This window comes from Phodopus roborovskii, unplaced genomic scaffold, assembly GCF_943737965.1.
Source record: "Phodopus roborovskii unplaced genomic scaffold, PHOROB, whole genome shotgun sequence".
NCBI classification, from domain to species: Eukaryota; Metazoa; Chordata; class Mammalia; order Rodentia; family Cricetidae; genus Phodopus; species Phodopus roborovskii.
Window position 1 is genome coordinate 3,516,802 of NW_026126602.1, and position 15,849 is coordinate 3,532,650.

Here is a 15,849-nt window from a genome sequence, read left to right on the forward strand (position 1 = left end):
CCATGTATCTCCAAAGCATAAGAGTTCTTGAACGCAGGCCACATTACCTTTCAGCTTTTCTTTGATGTGGGAATCCAATGAAGCCTAAGTTTTTCTTGTTGAAATCTAAGGGAAAAGAAATAACACAAAGTGAATATAGTTACAGTCACTTAAGAACATTCAGACTGGAAGATGCCCTTAAATTCCCCTTGAATTTGTAATTTAATTAAAAAGGACATTATTAACAAAATAACAAAACTGATGTCTTCTGAGAGTCAAACTCAACAAAACCCTGGTTTGCTTCCTTCCCTTCTGAAGAAGCCTCTGTATAGCTCACAGGTTAAACAAATATTATGACATCCTTTAAAGCCATCTCAACTTATTACAGAAAAAAAAAAAACCGTGAAACAGTTAAATATCAAGTAACAGTTATATACTGAGGAGGGGGAAAGAGAAATAATTAAGTGATTTGGGTCAAGATAACCAGAGATAATGAGGTAACGTGCCAGGGAGATTGGAGATCCCATTAGAGCTGGTGGAGAGGTGAAAGGGATGTTCAAGAGGAATGGATACTTTTGCTGCTTTTGTTAAGATCTAGACAACACTGTGCATGGTGTGCAGGTATGTGTGTGGATACATGTGCATGTATGTGTGTGGGTACCTGTGTGGGTACGTGTGTGGGTACATGTGCGGGTATGTATGTGTGCGGGCACGTGTGTACATGTGTGTGTCTCTCTCTCTCTGTGTGTGTGTGTGTGTGTTGGAGGACAACCTACAGGAATCACTTCTTTCTTTCTACCATGTTCATCCTCAGAATCAAACTCAAGTCATCGAACTTGGCCACAAGTGCTGCCTGCTAAGCAATCCCACTGGACAGACTCATTTATTTTTGAAGATAGGATATATGATGTAAAGACAGCTGGTAACAATTCCATACAGGAAAATCACACATCCAGGGTGAACGTGTTAATGAAAACCAGGCGGAGACAGGATTTATGATGGTCTCACAGCCAGCAACCCGGTTTACAGCTTCAGGCACAGTGACCAAACACAAACAGACCCGGAACAGAAACTCCTTCCCCCAAGGAAGTACTTTTATGGTTTACTATTTAGAATCAGAACCCAAGGGGCAGGGTAAAGGTATAAGACATAGCAGATGCCAACACTTCTTTATCCATCAAAACACATCTCAAGTCCTTGAAACTGGAAATTAGGGCCAACAGGGAGGCACAGTGAAATGAAGAGTAAAAAGCCATTTACACATCCAGGTTTTATTCCAAGCACACACATGCATCCTGTCATAACTATCTGAAGAAAGAGAACTCTGATTTAAAGAAAAGCTAACAAATGTTTTAAAAGAAGTTTCTGAATGGTTCTAGTCTAGTCCCAGCAGAGCACTTGTGCTATGAAATATTCTGGGAAGATAATGGCTGGGTTTCAAATCGGCATTTAAATACCCACAGCGCCTCACTTTTGTCCCAGCTCCACGTATGTAACAACACTTCAGCAATAAGACGAGAAGCACTTCTTTCTCTGGGCTAGAAAAGAAGTCACTGGAAAGACAGTATTTTCTCAAAACTGTCTCACATGAAGAATTAAAAAAGAGAGACTTGCCCACCATTGCCTGCTGGAAAGAAGCTTGCACGTAAGACATGTGGTTTCAGAGGATATTTTAGGTACAGTGCAGCATATCCAGAATTTGATCCAAAGCTTTGAATTTAATTAGCAATGTTGCTATATAAAAGCTTTTGCGGTTTAGCAATAGAAAGAGAAAAGACATTTCCAGCAATTACAAGCGTAGTTAGGGACTCAATAGTTAAAGCATCCTTCCCAATAGTCAGCTGGATGACTAGCAGGATGCTGGAGAATACGGAAGTTCACACAAAGACATTAGAAAATAAACACAGAAATGCATTTTCCATATTTCCCATCTTACCTTGTTTCTCGGAAAATCTGAAGGCTCCCAGGTAGCTAGAAAGCGCTGGGTTTCTGAACATGATTGCACACAGAACACTGGGGCACCGCCAGCCTGATTTGACAGCTAATTCCTAACCAGCAATGCCCTTGGGCCGGTCTAAGCAAAATTGGGTTGCAAATTTCCAGAGTGCAGGGCTAGAGTGAGCAACCAGGCACGTGTGCCTTGGAGCTTACAGTGAACACAGAGCAAAAGGCTGCAACAAATCAAACCCCTTCTTCAGATTACAAGCAGAAATTAGAGCTGGAGATGCTGCTGCAGACAGGGTTCCAGAGAGAGGGCATTTTGGAGTATGTCACAGCAAGGCCTTGGGGAATCATAGAGAATGCTTTGCCCAAGAAGACAAGGCTGAGACTAACTATCCTGTCAGCACTGAAAAGAACTCCCCCGCTTTCCCTAGAACCAAATCGCCCCAAGGAAGAAAACCCCACACAGGGACTCAATGTGTTGGGGTGCGGTGAGGTGCCTAAGTGTTCCCAGGCTGCCCCAAGCTTGGCTTTGGTTGAGCTCAATAAAATATTTCACTTAACCAGGAGCCAAAAACTCATACTTAAGAGTTAAGATTTATAAGCAACATATGAGCAAAACTGTGGAAATAGAAAAGGCAGATATTACCAGGAGAGTCAACCATTTTAATTTGAGACAGAAGCTGTTAAGCTTTAGCTATAAGGCTGCTGCCTGCTTGTTCCAACTGCAGTCTGTCACTGGAGGGCTCAAATCCGGAAAACGAATTTGGAAGAACAATTGACAATAATTAGAGATGGATTGTTTCCTCCCTACAGAGGGACAATAAAGAAACCCACAGGAAACAGACTCCATTACAGACAGTGTAAGGAAACAAGGCTAAGAAGGTAACTTGATTCCAGGAGACAATTGGTAGGTACAGAGCCATGGGATCAACTGGGAGGTGGGTCAAGATCATTATTTGCCCAAACTCTATGCAGTGGCAGGGACTCAGAGCTTGTCTGCCTTTGTATCTTTGGTCCTGAACATTTATTTGTATCTAACTGGCATATAGTAGTCTGCAGTAAATGTTCGCAGAATGACAATATGAAGTAATGGAAGAGTCTTTTCTTAAAGCCATGAAGATACTTTGGACTTTAGGGCCTAGCATCAAAATGGATCAGCTTAAATGAAGAAGCAATGGGTGGACGGATGAATGGACAGATGAGTGTGTTACTCTTTGAAACTAAAAGATACTCTACACTTTCAGATATAGGAACACTTGGTTGTTAACTTGCTGGAACTACTGCTAAAACTATGTGGGGAGGCTATGGAATATTTGAGTGGGGAGCAGGGCTGGCAGAGCTGGGTCCCTGTCCAAGCTCTCTGCAATGTATCCCACCGAGATGAACCATGCGCTCTTAAGCCCAGAGCCGATTTAAATCCTTGTCCTTGTTGTTTCTGTCAGGTGTCTTACCATAGTGCCAAGAGGGACTAAGCCAGTGTAAGACTGTAGGACAGTGGCAGTCAGGGGCCTTTTGGTGTTCACATTCTCAGTTACCTCTTTTAGCCCAGGAAGAATATGGTAGATACAGTTGTTAAAAATTAAACAAACCATGGAGGAACAATAGGTACTGTGGATAGAGTTCACTATGGGGGAAACTGCTGAACACTCATCTTCTGGGCAGGGGATGGATGTCACACGAACTCTGTAGAGTGTGGGAAATGATGCCTGGGAACAAAGACAGAAGAAGGGGATTGGAAGAATTTCCAGAATTGTTGGCCTGGGCTAATAGCTTCGACGCAGGACACAAAACAGACATCACAGAAGAAAGAAAAAAGTTCTTTATGAAACAATGGGTATAAAATTTAATCTACTCCTAAACGATCTATCTGCAGGGAGTCAAGTGAGATCAAAGAAACCTATATTTCATGTCACTAGAAAGTACCCATGAGGGACTGGAGAGATGGTTCATTGGGTAAGAATATTTGCTGTGATATATGATAAAGGGCAGAGGGGTTAGCTTCAAGGGACAGCACAATATAGATCACTGCTGGAGCTCAGACTCCAGGGGTCCTTGCGATACAAGAGACAGCTGTCCTTGCAGAGGTCCCTCTTGTAAAGGAGCCTATGGAAACAAGGGCAACCAGGAAGGAAACCACCAGCGACCTGACTGGTAAACAGACATCCCGTTTGCAATAATAGTAAGGCCTGCAGCCTTCGTGTTCTCACCTCCACGCTTACTGCCTGCTGGTGCTGGAGCCACTGTGTGCTCCCAGCCTGCCAGGGAGAGGCTGCTGTGACTCCCTTGCAGATGAGAAAGCTGAGGCGGGCATTTCCTGGGCAGATATAAAGTCTGCTCAGCACAGCTAGTGAGGGCATGGGCAGATCAAAGAGATTTCCTCCAAGTCCGCCTGGGTGCACAGATCAGTGAGTTAACTGGGGTCCTGTACGGGGAGCACGAGTGACGCATGGGACACGGGACATGGGTGACACCCAGGTAGCTACAGTACTTCGAAGCTCCCTGGACAATTCAAGGGGTATCGACCAAAGAATCTCCCGGTTAATGGTTCACCTGTCACATGGCCCAGAGAGGGGCCGTGTGAGGGTCTTTGTAAGGAAATGTGTACCCACATGGTCTCTGAAAAATCTCCTGTTGGGGAATCATAGCTGCTCCGATTCAAGATGGCAGTGGTCATGTCCAAACCAGAGGAAATAAGAGCATAACAGATATAGTGTGCTCCTTCAATTTTATCTTCTTCAGTTCATCCCACCCTGTCTTCTTTCCTCCCTTCCTCCCCTCTGAGCCAGCATCCCACACAAGGATGTCTCGTCTATGCAATGCTGGGGGTTGACCCCAGGGCTTCATGCATGCTAGACAATTGTACTGCCAACTGAGATACATCCCTGGTTCAGTCAATTATATTTCTAAAGGCAAAACAGCATTCTCTGGCTGGCCTGAAGAAAGCAAGAGAGGGAAAGGACAGTGAGGTCAGGGTTAGGTGAGAATATATGTGGCCTCACTCTCAATTGCAAGTGCATCACTGACCCCTACGTGGTAATGATATATATTGTGGACAGTTGGTGCACATTTGCTTCTGTGACAGCCTTGTGATGCCACACTGTACCTCCCAATGAAGGCAAAAACACTCCCACCTTGGAAAACTGAGCTGAATGGCATGGAACAACTATCCAGATATACACTATTGTGAGCTAGTGACACTTCCAAAAATCAAAATGTGCCACAGAAACTGTTTTACCCAAAGCTCTCCACAGTCTAAAGATGGTGGCCAGCCTGAAATTCCAATGTAGTGGGATATTCACTTTGTCTCCTTCTGTGGCACTGACCACGCCCATTGGGTGGTGGAGCCAGGGGTGGAAGTATCAGTGGAACTAGGTCTGAGGAGGAGCCAGGGAACACTCTCTTGTGGCGGGACGCTGAGAAGAGAGCATCTGGTGGAACTTGCTGGTGTTCATCTATCTAGGTTGTAAGTTATTTCTCCCTGAATAAACATCTATTCAGCCTATCTGTTTATCCTGATCCTTATTAAACCACAATATTCCAAGGCTGAAGATCTGGTTTCATTGCCTCACAAGGCAGTCTGTTGTATGCCAGAACAATCATAAATAGTATTCCCAGGTCTTTGGTGGGTTTTATTTATGTGCTTAATCTGAGGGAGAATGGTTTGACTTGTGGTTCCAGCAGTGGGAGTCCATTTGGGCTCTCTCAATCCCCCTTTATCACACATGAGTTCTTCATGCATTTCCCCATCCTCTCCCCTGCACTGTGTACAGCTTCCTGAAATGCTCTGTGGATCCTGCTTCATGGTAATATTTTGGAAAAGTCTGCAAATAAAATTTTACCTTCCATCATGATGTAAGATAATTTAAAACAGGCTGGGTGTGCAGGGATGAAAAGCGCAGAAAAACTTTCAACAATAAGATATATTACAACTCACAGCTACTTCTTTATCAGATGTGTTGAAAGAAAACCATGCCTTTCTATATGGCAGAATTCCCTTTTTGAGGTAAAGGCTTACTGAAATCTTCTTAAAGGGTCATTAGTGTCTTTGAATACAACTTAAAATAAAAAGTGACAACAGTTGTCATGAAAAAATTGATCATAAAGATTTCAAGTTGAATTAGGGTCTCTTGCTAATGATTTTTGGGAAAAAAGTTGAGGTTCCCTAAGCAAATGGGCCAGAGATTTCCAGAGTAACAACAGAAGACCAAAGGGAGACTCATGTTTAAAAAGTGCACTGGGATGAGGGTGTGGCTCACCAACGCATGTACTTGCCCAGAATACACAAGGCCCTGGGTAGGCTTGACTACCACTATCACAACATAAACAGACCAGCAAAGAAGTAAAATGAACACTGAAACAGGCATACAATGGAACATTATCTAGCCTTCAAAGGAATGATGTTCCCACACATGCTACATGCGGGAAACCAAAGCTAGTATACTAGATGAAATGAACCAGCCAAATATTGCATGGCTCCAATTAGTTGAGGTCCCCACAATAGTCAAATACAGAGTCAGGGATGGAAGAGTTCCAGGAAGAGGAGATGATGTTTCAGGTGTGTCCAGAGTCTAGGGAGTGGCACTAAGAACGTGTGTAGCCTGTGTGAAGCATCAACCCACCATCATTCTGCAACAGGACTTGGCCAATAAAGTCACAGCATTTACTGTACACAATATGCAACACCTTCGGAAATACTGTGAGGGTGGCATATAGCAGCTTCACTGAGAATGTATGCTCATGCAGAAGGAAGCCAACACTATCTCAGTCACCAAGGGAGGTGGAGGCAGGCTTCTCCCAACCCTGCCCCTCCATACTCACGGCTCGATGGTTTTTATATGGACAGATGCAAGGAAACACCATTTGCTAGGAGGGTTTTTATGAGTCTTCCAGTCCATGTGGTGACACGATACCTGATGTCTCACATGTGTTCTAGAACTACATAAGAATGACTAGAAGGAGCTTTGACTGTCCATGGGACCCTTGAAGGGCATCTTAAGAATAACAGTGGCAATGATCATCATCCTGCCATCCAGAAATGCTGCCAATGCTTTGCACTGGTGTCATTAATTGATACCCAATATGCACTTCAAGCTCTCAGAGAAGACTCCCAGGGCATTTGCTAACTAGTGGAGGAATACAAGTGAGAGATGAATGCTCCTTAAACCTCCTTTGCTCAGGTATTACTCGCACCAGGAAGCAAATTGCATTCCCAAGAGAAGATTGTACAGGAAAATGGAATACATAGTCCTTAATGGGTTGAAATGGCTAGATAACGTTTATACAAACAAGTACGTTCGATGCCTCATATATACAGCAAATGATGTCAAGTTTGAGTGGGCCTCCAATCACATACTTGTTAAGCATAAAAGTCTCCCCAACCTCATGGGATTATAGCAGGGTCCAAAGCTGACACACCAGTGTAAATCACAATAAAAGCCATTTGATGTTCAACTAGAAGACATGGGGTTAGATGGGGAACTCTTCCTGGAGAGAGAGCTGGTGAGTGAGCTTATCTAGGAGGGAGGTAATAGCTGTGGGTAGATGGGGAACAGGAGCTAGGTGAACCAAGCACTCAGGCTGGGAGGAGAACTTGGGAGAAAAGGTGTAAATGGACCCTGTAAGACCACTAGGACATGGAAGGGAGGCTATGGACAGTCTCGTAAGTTCTGGTGCCACCTCTGAAGTTCAGCAGGAGAAAAAACAGTGAAGTCAGATTCTCATCATATGTTGACACTGAGCTAAAATATATCATGCTGTATTTTCAGACAGGGAGAAAATACCTAGGAATAGAGATGTTGTAACCCAGCTTTTTTTTTTTTTTTTTTTTTTTTTTTTTTTTTAATGTGGCTTTGGTGTCTATAGACAGTAGGATGGAAAGGCATATAAAAAGATATATTATCTGTCTGGTTGTCCAACCATTTATCCATCCATCATCTATCCTCCCTCTTCTTCCTTTCATTTCTTTCTTTCTCCCCTCATCAATCATATGTCCATATTCTCTCTGTCTCTGTCTCTCTGTCTCTCTCTCTCTCTCTCTCTCTCTCTCTCTCTCTCTATTTCTCTCATTGTAATCCTCCACAGATATTCACAATCTGGCCTATGTCTTGGTTTCCATCACCACACATAACCCAGTAGCCACCATAACTGGCCGTCTGAGGTGTGTGCAGCAAAAGGTTTCCCAGAGGATTTAGTGTTGTGAGTTATGGTGTGAACTGGAACTGGTGTCCCATTTCCTGCACAACTTTTCCAATTCAGTGAGCATCTCATCCCAGCTGGGATGCAGCTCAGTGGGAGAGAGGATGCTTAGCACGCATGAGGAGTGGTTCCAATCCCCAGCACCACTTTATTGTTATCCCAATGACTTTTCCTGACTTCTGCAGTACACACAGTCAGTTCCCCATGTTCTCAGACCCAAAATGTAGTCAAATCTATGGCAACATCTGTGCTGAATACCTACAGATGTTTCTGTCATTACTACTTGTGCTAGCTAATCTTATGTCACCTTGATACAACTAGAGTCATCTCAAAGGAGGGGGCCTCAATTGATAAAATATGTCCATAAGGTCCAGCTGTAAGGCAACTTCTTAATTATTGATTGATGGAGAGGGCCCAGCCCATTGTGGGTGGTGCTGTCTCTGGGCTGGCAGTCCTAGGTTCTATAAGAAAGCAGGCTGAGAAGCCAGGGGAAGGGAGCCAGTAAACAGCATCCCTCCATGGCCTCAGTATCAGCTCCTGACTCCAGGATCCTGACCTGTTTGAGTTCCTGTGCTGACTTCCTTCAGTGATGAACAGCGTGGAAATGTGAGACAAATAAACCCTTTCCTTTCCAACTTGTTTGTTGGTCATGGAGTTTCATCACAGCTATAGAAACTGTAACTAAGGGTCTACCTAAACAGTACAGTGTAAAAGCTGCTATAGCTAGAGACGATTTAAAGGAGGGTGTGTTTAAATTACATTTGGATACCATGGGATGCTGTACAGAGTATTTTGGCATCCTTGTGCTTGAGAGTCTCCTCTGGAAGTCCTAGAAACCAATGCCTGAAGGACATGGAACACTCACGTGACCAATGAGTTTCTTCCTTTAGTGAAGTTCCAGACTATAGAAAAGACATCACCTATCAAGCTAAGGACACATTTTTAAACAAAGTACTCAGGCCCCCCAAACCCTGGCTATCCACTGATTGTTTTGAATTTCTCTCTTGCTTCCTCTGGGCCAATTATGTACCTATTCCACCCTATCCATGAGCAGTTCTCTCTAGGTAGAATGAGAGGCAGGTCCTTGGAACCTTAGCCCCACTCAGAGCCACATTCAAAGAAAAACTGCCTTTGCTCCTGGGTGATTGTGAGGACCAAAATCCTGATAGAGAAGCAGCTAGAATAATGCATGTCAGAGTCTGTAACCTGTGCCATCCCAGACAGATGCATTTTTAATCTTGCCATTGTTCCAGTGTAGCTTGTGATTTCCCAGTAGTCAAGATGGTTAAACACCCTAATGAAGCAGCAGAATATACCGAGTCAGTAACTGGCTTTCTTGCCTTCGAAATGCAAACATGAGCTGGGGTGGAGCTCACTGGAACCTTGAAATTCCATCCCCAGCACCCAAACAAAAGCAAGACAAAAAGCAAAACAAGTAAATATACTCCAGAGAGTGGTTACTCCTTTAACATCAAACCTTTTCTTCTAAAATGACTTTAATTTCCCTCCTCCATTAAAGTTTATTTATTATTATTACTCCTGTATGTATATGTGTGTGTGTGTGAATTTGTGTGTGTGAGAGTGTGAATGGTATGTGTGTGTGGTGTGTGTGTGTGTGTGTGTGTGTGTGTGTGTGAGCTCAAGCATGAAGACAAACTGAGCAGAGGTCAGAAGACAACTTTGTTGAGTCAGTGGTCTCCATCCACCTTTATGGGAGTATCAAGAGTAGAACTCAGAGCCCCAGGCTGGCACTGCAAGTGACTAACTACCCACTGAGTCACCTCCTCAGCCCATCAATTTGTCTTTCATCGTTGACTATATGTAAGGACTCGCATATTATGCTGGCCTGCCCCTGTCACCTGGCAGAATGCGCTCAGGCAGTATCCCAGTCAGCCTAGGGTTCTATGACTACTAGTCTGTAGGCAGGCACAAAGGACCTCATTAAAAGAAAGATCCCTACCTACTTATGCTCTCTTTTCCACTGTCCCCATGGGGCAGATAGGACTTTTCCTGTCTCCTCTTCTCTTCTGTCTTCTCTCTGTTTCTGTATCTCTTTATATCTTTTCTTACCTCCCCCTCAATAAAATTTCATCACCTGCAGCAGGACTGCAATCCTCCCTCGTGGTCCCAGTCCGGGACAGGGGTCCTGCCACCTGCAGTCCCAACCCATGTTGCATTTTTCATAACACTATATAGATGGGGTATTTGCCTAGCATGCCTGAGGTCCTAGGTTTTATAGCTACCCCACCCCAAAAGGGAAACAAATATTTCTGATGAAGCCCATACTTTATAGAGTGAATCAGTACATGCTACACAATAGAAAGATTCCCATGAAAACAAGATAAGCCACTTAATCTTATGAGAATCATCCCCTACTACAGACTCCTTCTTTTCTAACCATATATGCCAAACAGCCCACATATTCCCGTCATTGTAGAGCGCTATAATTAACTGACCGGTACTAGGCCATGCCTCCAGGGTGTGCACTCTCCTGCTCCTCACAGAAGAGTCCACTGCAGCAGGCCCTGCCACTTTGTCCTGAGACACCAGCCTCCTGGGGCTGCCTAATAAGGTCATCTGCAAGTTGACTGGCTGGCTTGTAGGTCACCCACTGTTTACCCTGCAAACTGGCTAGCAGGCAAAGCAGGACCTGCCTTTGGCAGACAAAGGGTTAACTATTGCCAACACCTCAACACCTCTAAAAGAGCTACAATGAGACCATTAATGCAATAATAGAAACTCCTCCTAGCAGAGCATAGACTCCTGGGATGGGGTCTACCAACTTTACCTGGTAAAAGTAAGGGTCCCTTCCACATGGCCTGGAGCTATTAAAAGGCAGTTTCGTTTTCTCTCTGACTTCTCCCAGCCTTTTGAAGGTTTATCAGAGAACTCTCAAAGGCAGTCTTTAGAAGAGGCATGCACATTTCTCTAGGTAGTTCCCTATCTTCAAAATAGCAACCTATGGTGGCAAGCACACCCATGCATGTCCTGGATGCTAAGGAGTGACTCCCTAGGTCAGGTGCAGTCAACAAGCTACAGCATTCCAGAAAATAAGCATACACCCATAGAAAATACATTTCCGTATTTTTAGAGAAGGAAGCTGGGTGCTGATCACAGACTACTTAGATACAAGCATTCATCCTTGTGATTCTATTAAGACTCAGCTCAGAGACTGTCAGGCCCTTACACTTCTATATAAGGAGAGGCAGCAGGATGCACCCAGCACCACTTCTCCCTGTGCACAAATCGCTGGTTTCCAGACTTCTGTCCCTTTGTCATTCAGCAGGCATTCCGCTCCAGAAGGCATACATCCCCAAAGTTTTAAAGAGCAGCTTCTAAACTTCCAACAGGGTCTCCTAAGAGGTTCAGAACTGGGGCAAAATTGGGAAGGGCAGATCAAGGAGATAGGAATATATTCAGGGACAGAATTCGCGGGAACTTTAATTCAGAGTCCCACGGGTCAAATGTGTGGCCACCCTCCCCCAACAGCTCCGTAGTCCCCCTCTTCTTTCCATTTCTGTTGTGTCCAGTCTGAAGAGTTGGCATTCACATATCATTTCTGTATAATTTCTTAGCGACTCAATAGTTTACACACAGCAGACAGTCTTTGTTTCTCTGGGGAGCAGAGTTTGTGGGGCTTGAGACAAGAACTATGAAAAACAGAGGTCTTTCACAAGCTAATGTGTTAGGGGTGTAAATATCAGGTCAACTTTTAATTTTCTTTCATCTAAGTCAAATAGTTCCCAAGGGATTCTGTAGTGGAGGTTACTGGAAATTCCTGTCTAGGGACATCAACAGCATGAGCTCCCTCACTGAGCACTGCAGACAGCGGTGTCCTGTCCCAAAGCATGGCTGCCAAAAGTGAAAGGTCACTCACAGTCAACACTCCTTTCACTCCCAACCTGGATCCTGGAGGAGTCTGCTTTGGCTTTTCTAAATCGGGCAAACTAGGTAATAACCACATCTTCCAACAACAGATGTGCTGTGGTTTTCTTACAGGCACTATCAGCCTGGTTAATGAACCCCTGTACCCTGGTAATGCTAGGAAAGTAAACATCAGCTTTGATACCCCTTAGGGTTTCAATTCTCCTATCAAAAGATGGAGACATCTGGGTTTTGTTGGGGCCCATTCAGAGAAAGCTACTTCCTCCTGGTCAGAAGAATAGAATCTATATTCTACCTGACTTTCTAAACTACCCAAACCATTACACACTTTGCCTCCTCCCCTTAAGAGTAGATCCAGCTGGGTCTGCCAATCACCTAGCCAGGTGACTGCCCTCCCCTACCCTATCTCATCCCATCCCTGCATCCAGGAAAATGAACTCACTTAAAGTGTGCTGGGGAGACTGGAGGAATAGTTATCCCTTTTCTAAGACGGTCTTCACACAGAAGCTCACAGAGCTTCTACCATGTAGCACTATGGCCTGCACACTTAGTGGAACTTTTTCTTTTCTTTCAGATACCAGCCAAAGTCTGGGTATGCCTTTCCTGGCACACTGGATTTTTTTGTTGGTTCTTTAAAGTTCCCTGCCTGCATGCAGCCCACCTCCCACCATGCAACTCCATTGCTGAGCCTGCTTGCTTTCTCTGACTTTTTACTCAAAAGGCATGCTTTACGCTTTCTCTTCCTCATCTCCTTCCTTCCTCCCAGGAACTATAGGGTTTATAGCTTAGTTATCCACCCCCCCCCCAAACTAATAAAACTCTCCTTGGGCTTCCTTTTGAATCTTCTTGTAAATTATTTTATCCTCGAGAACCCAAAAAAGAGACTCTAATTTCCCTGGTGACAGTCTGGGGGGGGTGGGGGGTGGAGTGATGCAGATGGAGTTGTTCAAAGGTCACTGCAACACCCAGAAACTATTGGTTGGCTTCTGTGATTGCTTGAATCCCAGGAGGTAATTCTTCAAGGAGGAATCAGCATGGAAGCATTGAGTGCCCCTCTTTTCCCCCAGAGGCCAGCTCTGTTAGATTCCTAACCAGCACTTCCACCAGGTGCCAGAGAAACAGTTTACTTATTGGCTTTGGATTTTGGGCCCAAGCTCTGTCAGTCAAGACACCACAGAGACAACTGGGGCTGCAGTATGACCAGGGTCTAGTCAACCATCCACGCATGGTCCAACATCAGAACTCAGCATCTTAAAGAAAAGGCAGCAGCAAAGAACACAAGGATGTCTGGCAGACATTGCAGCCCTTCCATCCCAGATCTTCAGGAGTCCGAGGCTCCTTCAGGACTGCAAGGACTGCTCACTTATAGGTGGAGTTCAAGGCCAACCTGGGAAACTTATCTCAAAATAAAAAGTGTGTGTGTGTGTGTGTGTGTGTGTGTGTGTGTGTGATATAGTATAGCTCAGTAGCTCCATGTTGCAAAAATGTGAGAACTTGAGTCTGGGTCCCAGCACCAATGTCAAATGCCATACACCAGAACCCAGTGTTGTGAGGAACTGATGCAGGAGGATTGCTGGGGTTTTGGGGCAGCAGCCTAGCTGGTAAACAGTGAACTCCAGATTCAGTGAGGAGGCCTGTCTGAACAGAATAAAGCGCAGCTGGACAGAGCAGGACACCCATCTCTCTGGCCTCTGCATATGTGTATACCCGTGCCCCCACACACGTATGTACATATGCCATATACACACAGCCACATACCACATACACACTACACATGCTAAATAAAGCCATCAGCAATGTGTACAAAACTATTACCTATTTTATTCTAACTGGTTATAACAATGTGAAAGAAAAATCCTTTCTTGAAATCTCTGTGCCTCTGTCCTTAACAATGAAGACACTGTCAGCCTGTTGTCCCGCAGACATGAGGCACCCAGATAGGCTCCCAGCCGCCAGCCATTCACACACCTGGCTGTGCTAGGCTGGTGCTGGAGTTGGAGGTGTGGAGTAGTCACTGTCTGTGGTCTCTGCAGCAGGATGCTAGCACATGGCCCCACACTGCAACCACACCAACCACACAGACAGGACAAGGGGCTTTGTCAGGACCTTTCCTGGTCTTTCGGGTAAAGGGTGTGTCTCCATGGTAACATGTACATTTCTCTTGACTTTACATCAAGTATGCTGTTTAACAGTTGGTAGGAAATGTTCTTAAAAATCATTAAAGACTAAATCAGGCCTCATTGTACACTTCCCTAGCACGTGCAGAGTTCTGGGCTTGATCCTCAGTACTACAAAAAAAAAAAAAAAAAAAAAAAAAAAAAAGGCCAACTCATTGTTTGTTGTCTATTTATAAGACCTTATTTTTAAACACATTATCAAGCTATTTTCATGGGTGTATTTTTAACTCAGACACATGCTCATCCTGTGCTAAGTTTAAAATATATTGATGCAGTTCTAAGATTTCTCTTGCAGTACTAAGCTTACTGAGTCCTTTTAGCTATGACCAAGAAGCAGTTGAGAGCTGAAAGTACTAGCTTTTGTAAAGAATTCCTTAAAAACTCATCCCTTTACTGCACTATATCGACCCCTAGTGGTGAAAAGAATTTAGTGCTTTTTTTTTTTTTTTTTTTTTTGCATTTTTCTACAATCAGTTTTGTAAGTCATAACAAATCTGCAGGAGAAAACATCATTGTTTAAAACAGCTTGGTTAGCTCCAAGATATGTATGAAGTGAAAAGTTAGAGAATCTGCTCAGTTTTTTATTCAACAAATGTTTCCAGGGCCCTCTTACATGTCTTGGGCTGGGGACACGGGGACCCTGGTTCCAGCAATAGGCTCACATATCAAATGTCTAATATGATGCCCAGCATGCCTGTGGTTCTTGTGTTCACATATATGGGCAATGAACTTCATGTCTGGGGAACATCAAACACCCAAACTGCTGCGATTTCATGCCGCTGGTTTCTTCCTTCAACACCCCACCCCCACGGTCTCTCACCCAGCCTCATCTAGTATCCTCTGTGCTGAGGGATACAACTGTAACCCTCACCAAGAGGTTCCTTCATCAGCCAAATAAAAGGCATTGCCATTTTAACTGTCCATATCATAAACTAAAATATTTACAGTTATAAAAGTGAGGCAGACTCATAAAAAAGTAATAGGTCTTGTCATAAAAACTGACGTGTGTGCGGCAGTAAATGTTTTGTATGCAAACATTACAACCGTGTAAACACTGTATTCACAGTCTCATGTCTCACACAGAGGGAAGCATGATGCTCAGACTACAGGACATTGACTTTGCCTCACTGCTCAGAACCTTGACATTTTGGTTTTTAATGGGAGTATGAGACCAAGCCTAAGTGTGTGTCCTCACGGTATAGATGTATTAGCCGTTACATGGGACAGCAGAGCAGGCTCTTACACCAGCTTGGAGAACTAGACAAGGTCAAGTCTCCAGAGTGCTCTGGCTGTGTGTGTGAACCCACAGTCTCTGGTGATTGCTGACACCCATTCTGAGTGCCAGAATGGAACGGGGAGCAGCTGGCTTGACTGTTCCTGGTCATGTATACCGCCGAACCTAGGAGCTCCTTATATGTTCATGGCATATTAAAAGATGCCTCTGAAAGGACTGTCAATCCAGTTTTTACATGCTTATGCGTAATATGCACATTCCATTTGTCAACATAATACCTATTTTCAAAGAAAATAAAGTCATCTTGATTTATGACAAGGGAATCAGCCTCGTAAGAGCTGAATATGGCCAGGCATGGTGGCATAGGCCTTTAATCCCAGCCTTTGGGAGGCAGAAGCATATGGATCTCTGCAAGTTTTAGGCCAGCTGGGTCTA

General features: G+C 44.3%; 1 protein-coding gene across 1 annotated transcript in view; it reads right to left on the minus strand.

Annotated features, from left to right (window-relative positions):
- Svil (supervillin) overlaps positions 1-15,849 on the minus strand; it is a 128,056-nt gene that overhangs the window by 74,871 nt on the left and 37,336 nt on the right. Inside the window, exon 2 of the mRNA XM_051205737.1 lies at positions 48-105. Coding sequence (XP_051061694.1) covers positions 48-105 — 58 coding nt within the window. The remainder of the gene's footprint in view (positions 1-47; positions 106-15,849) is intronic.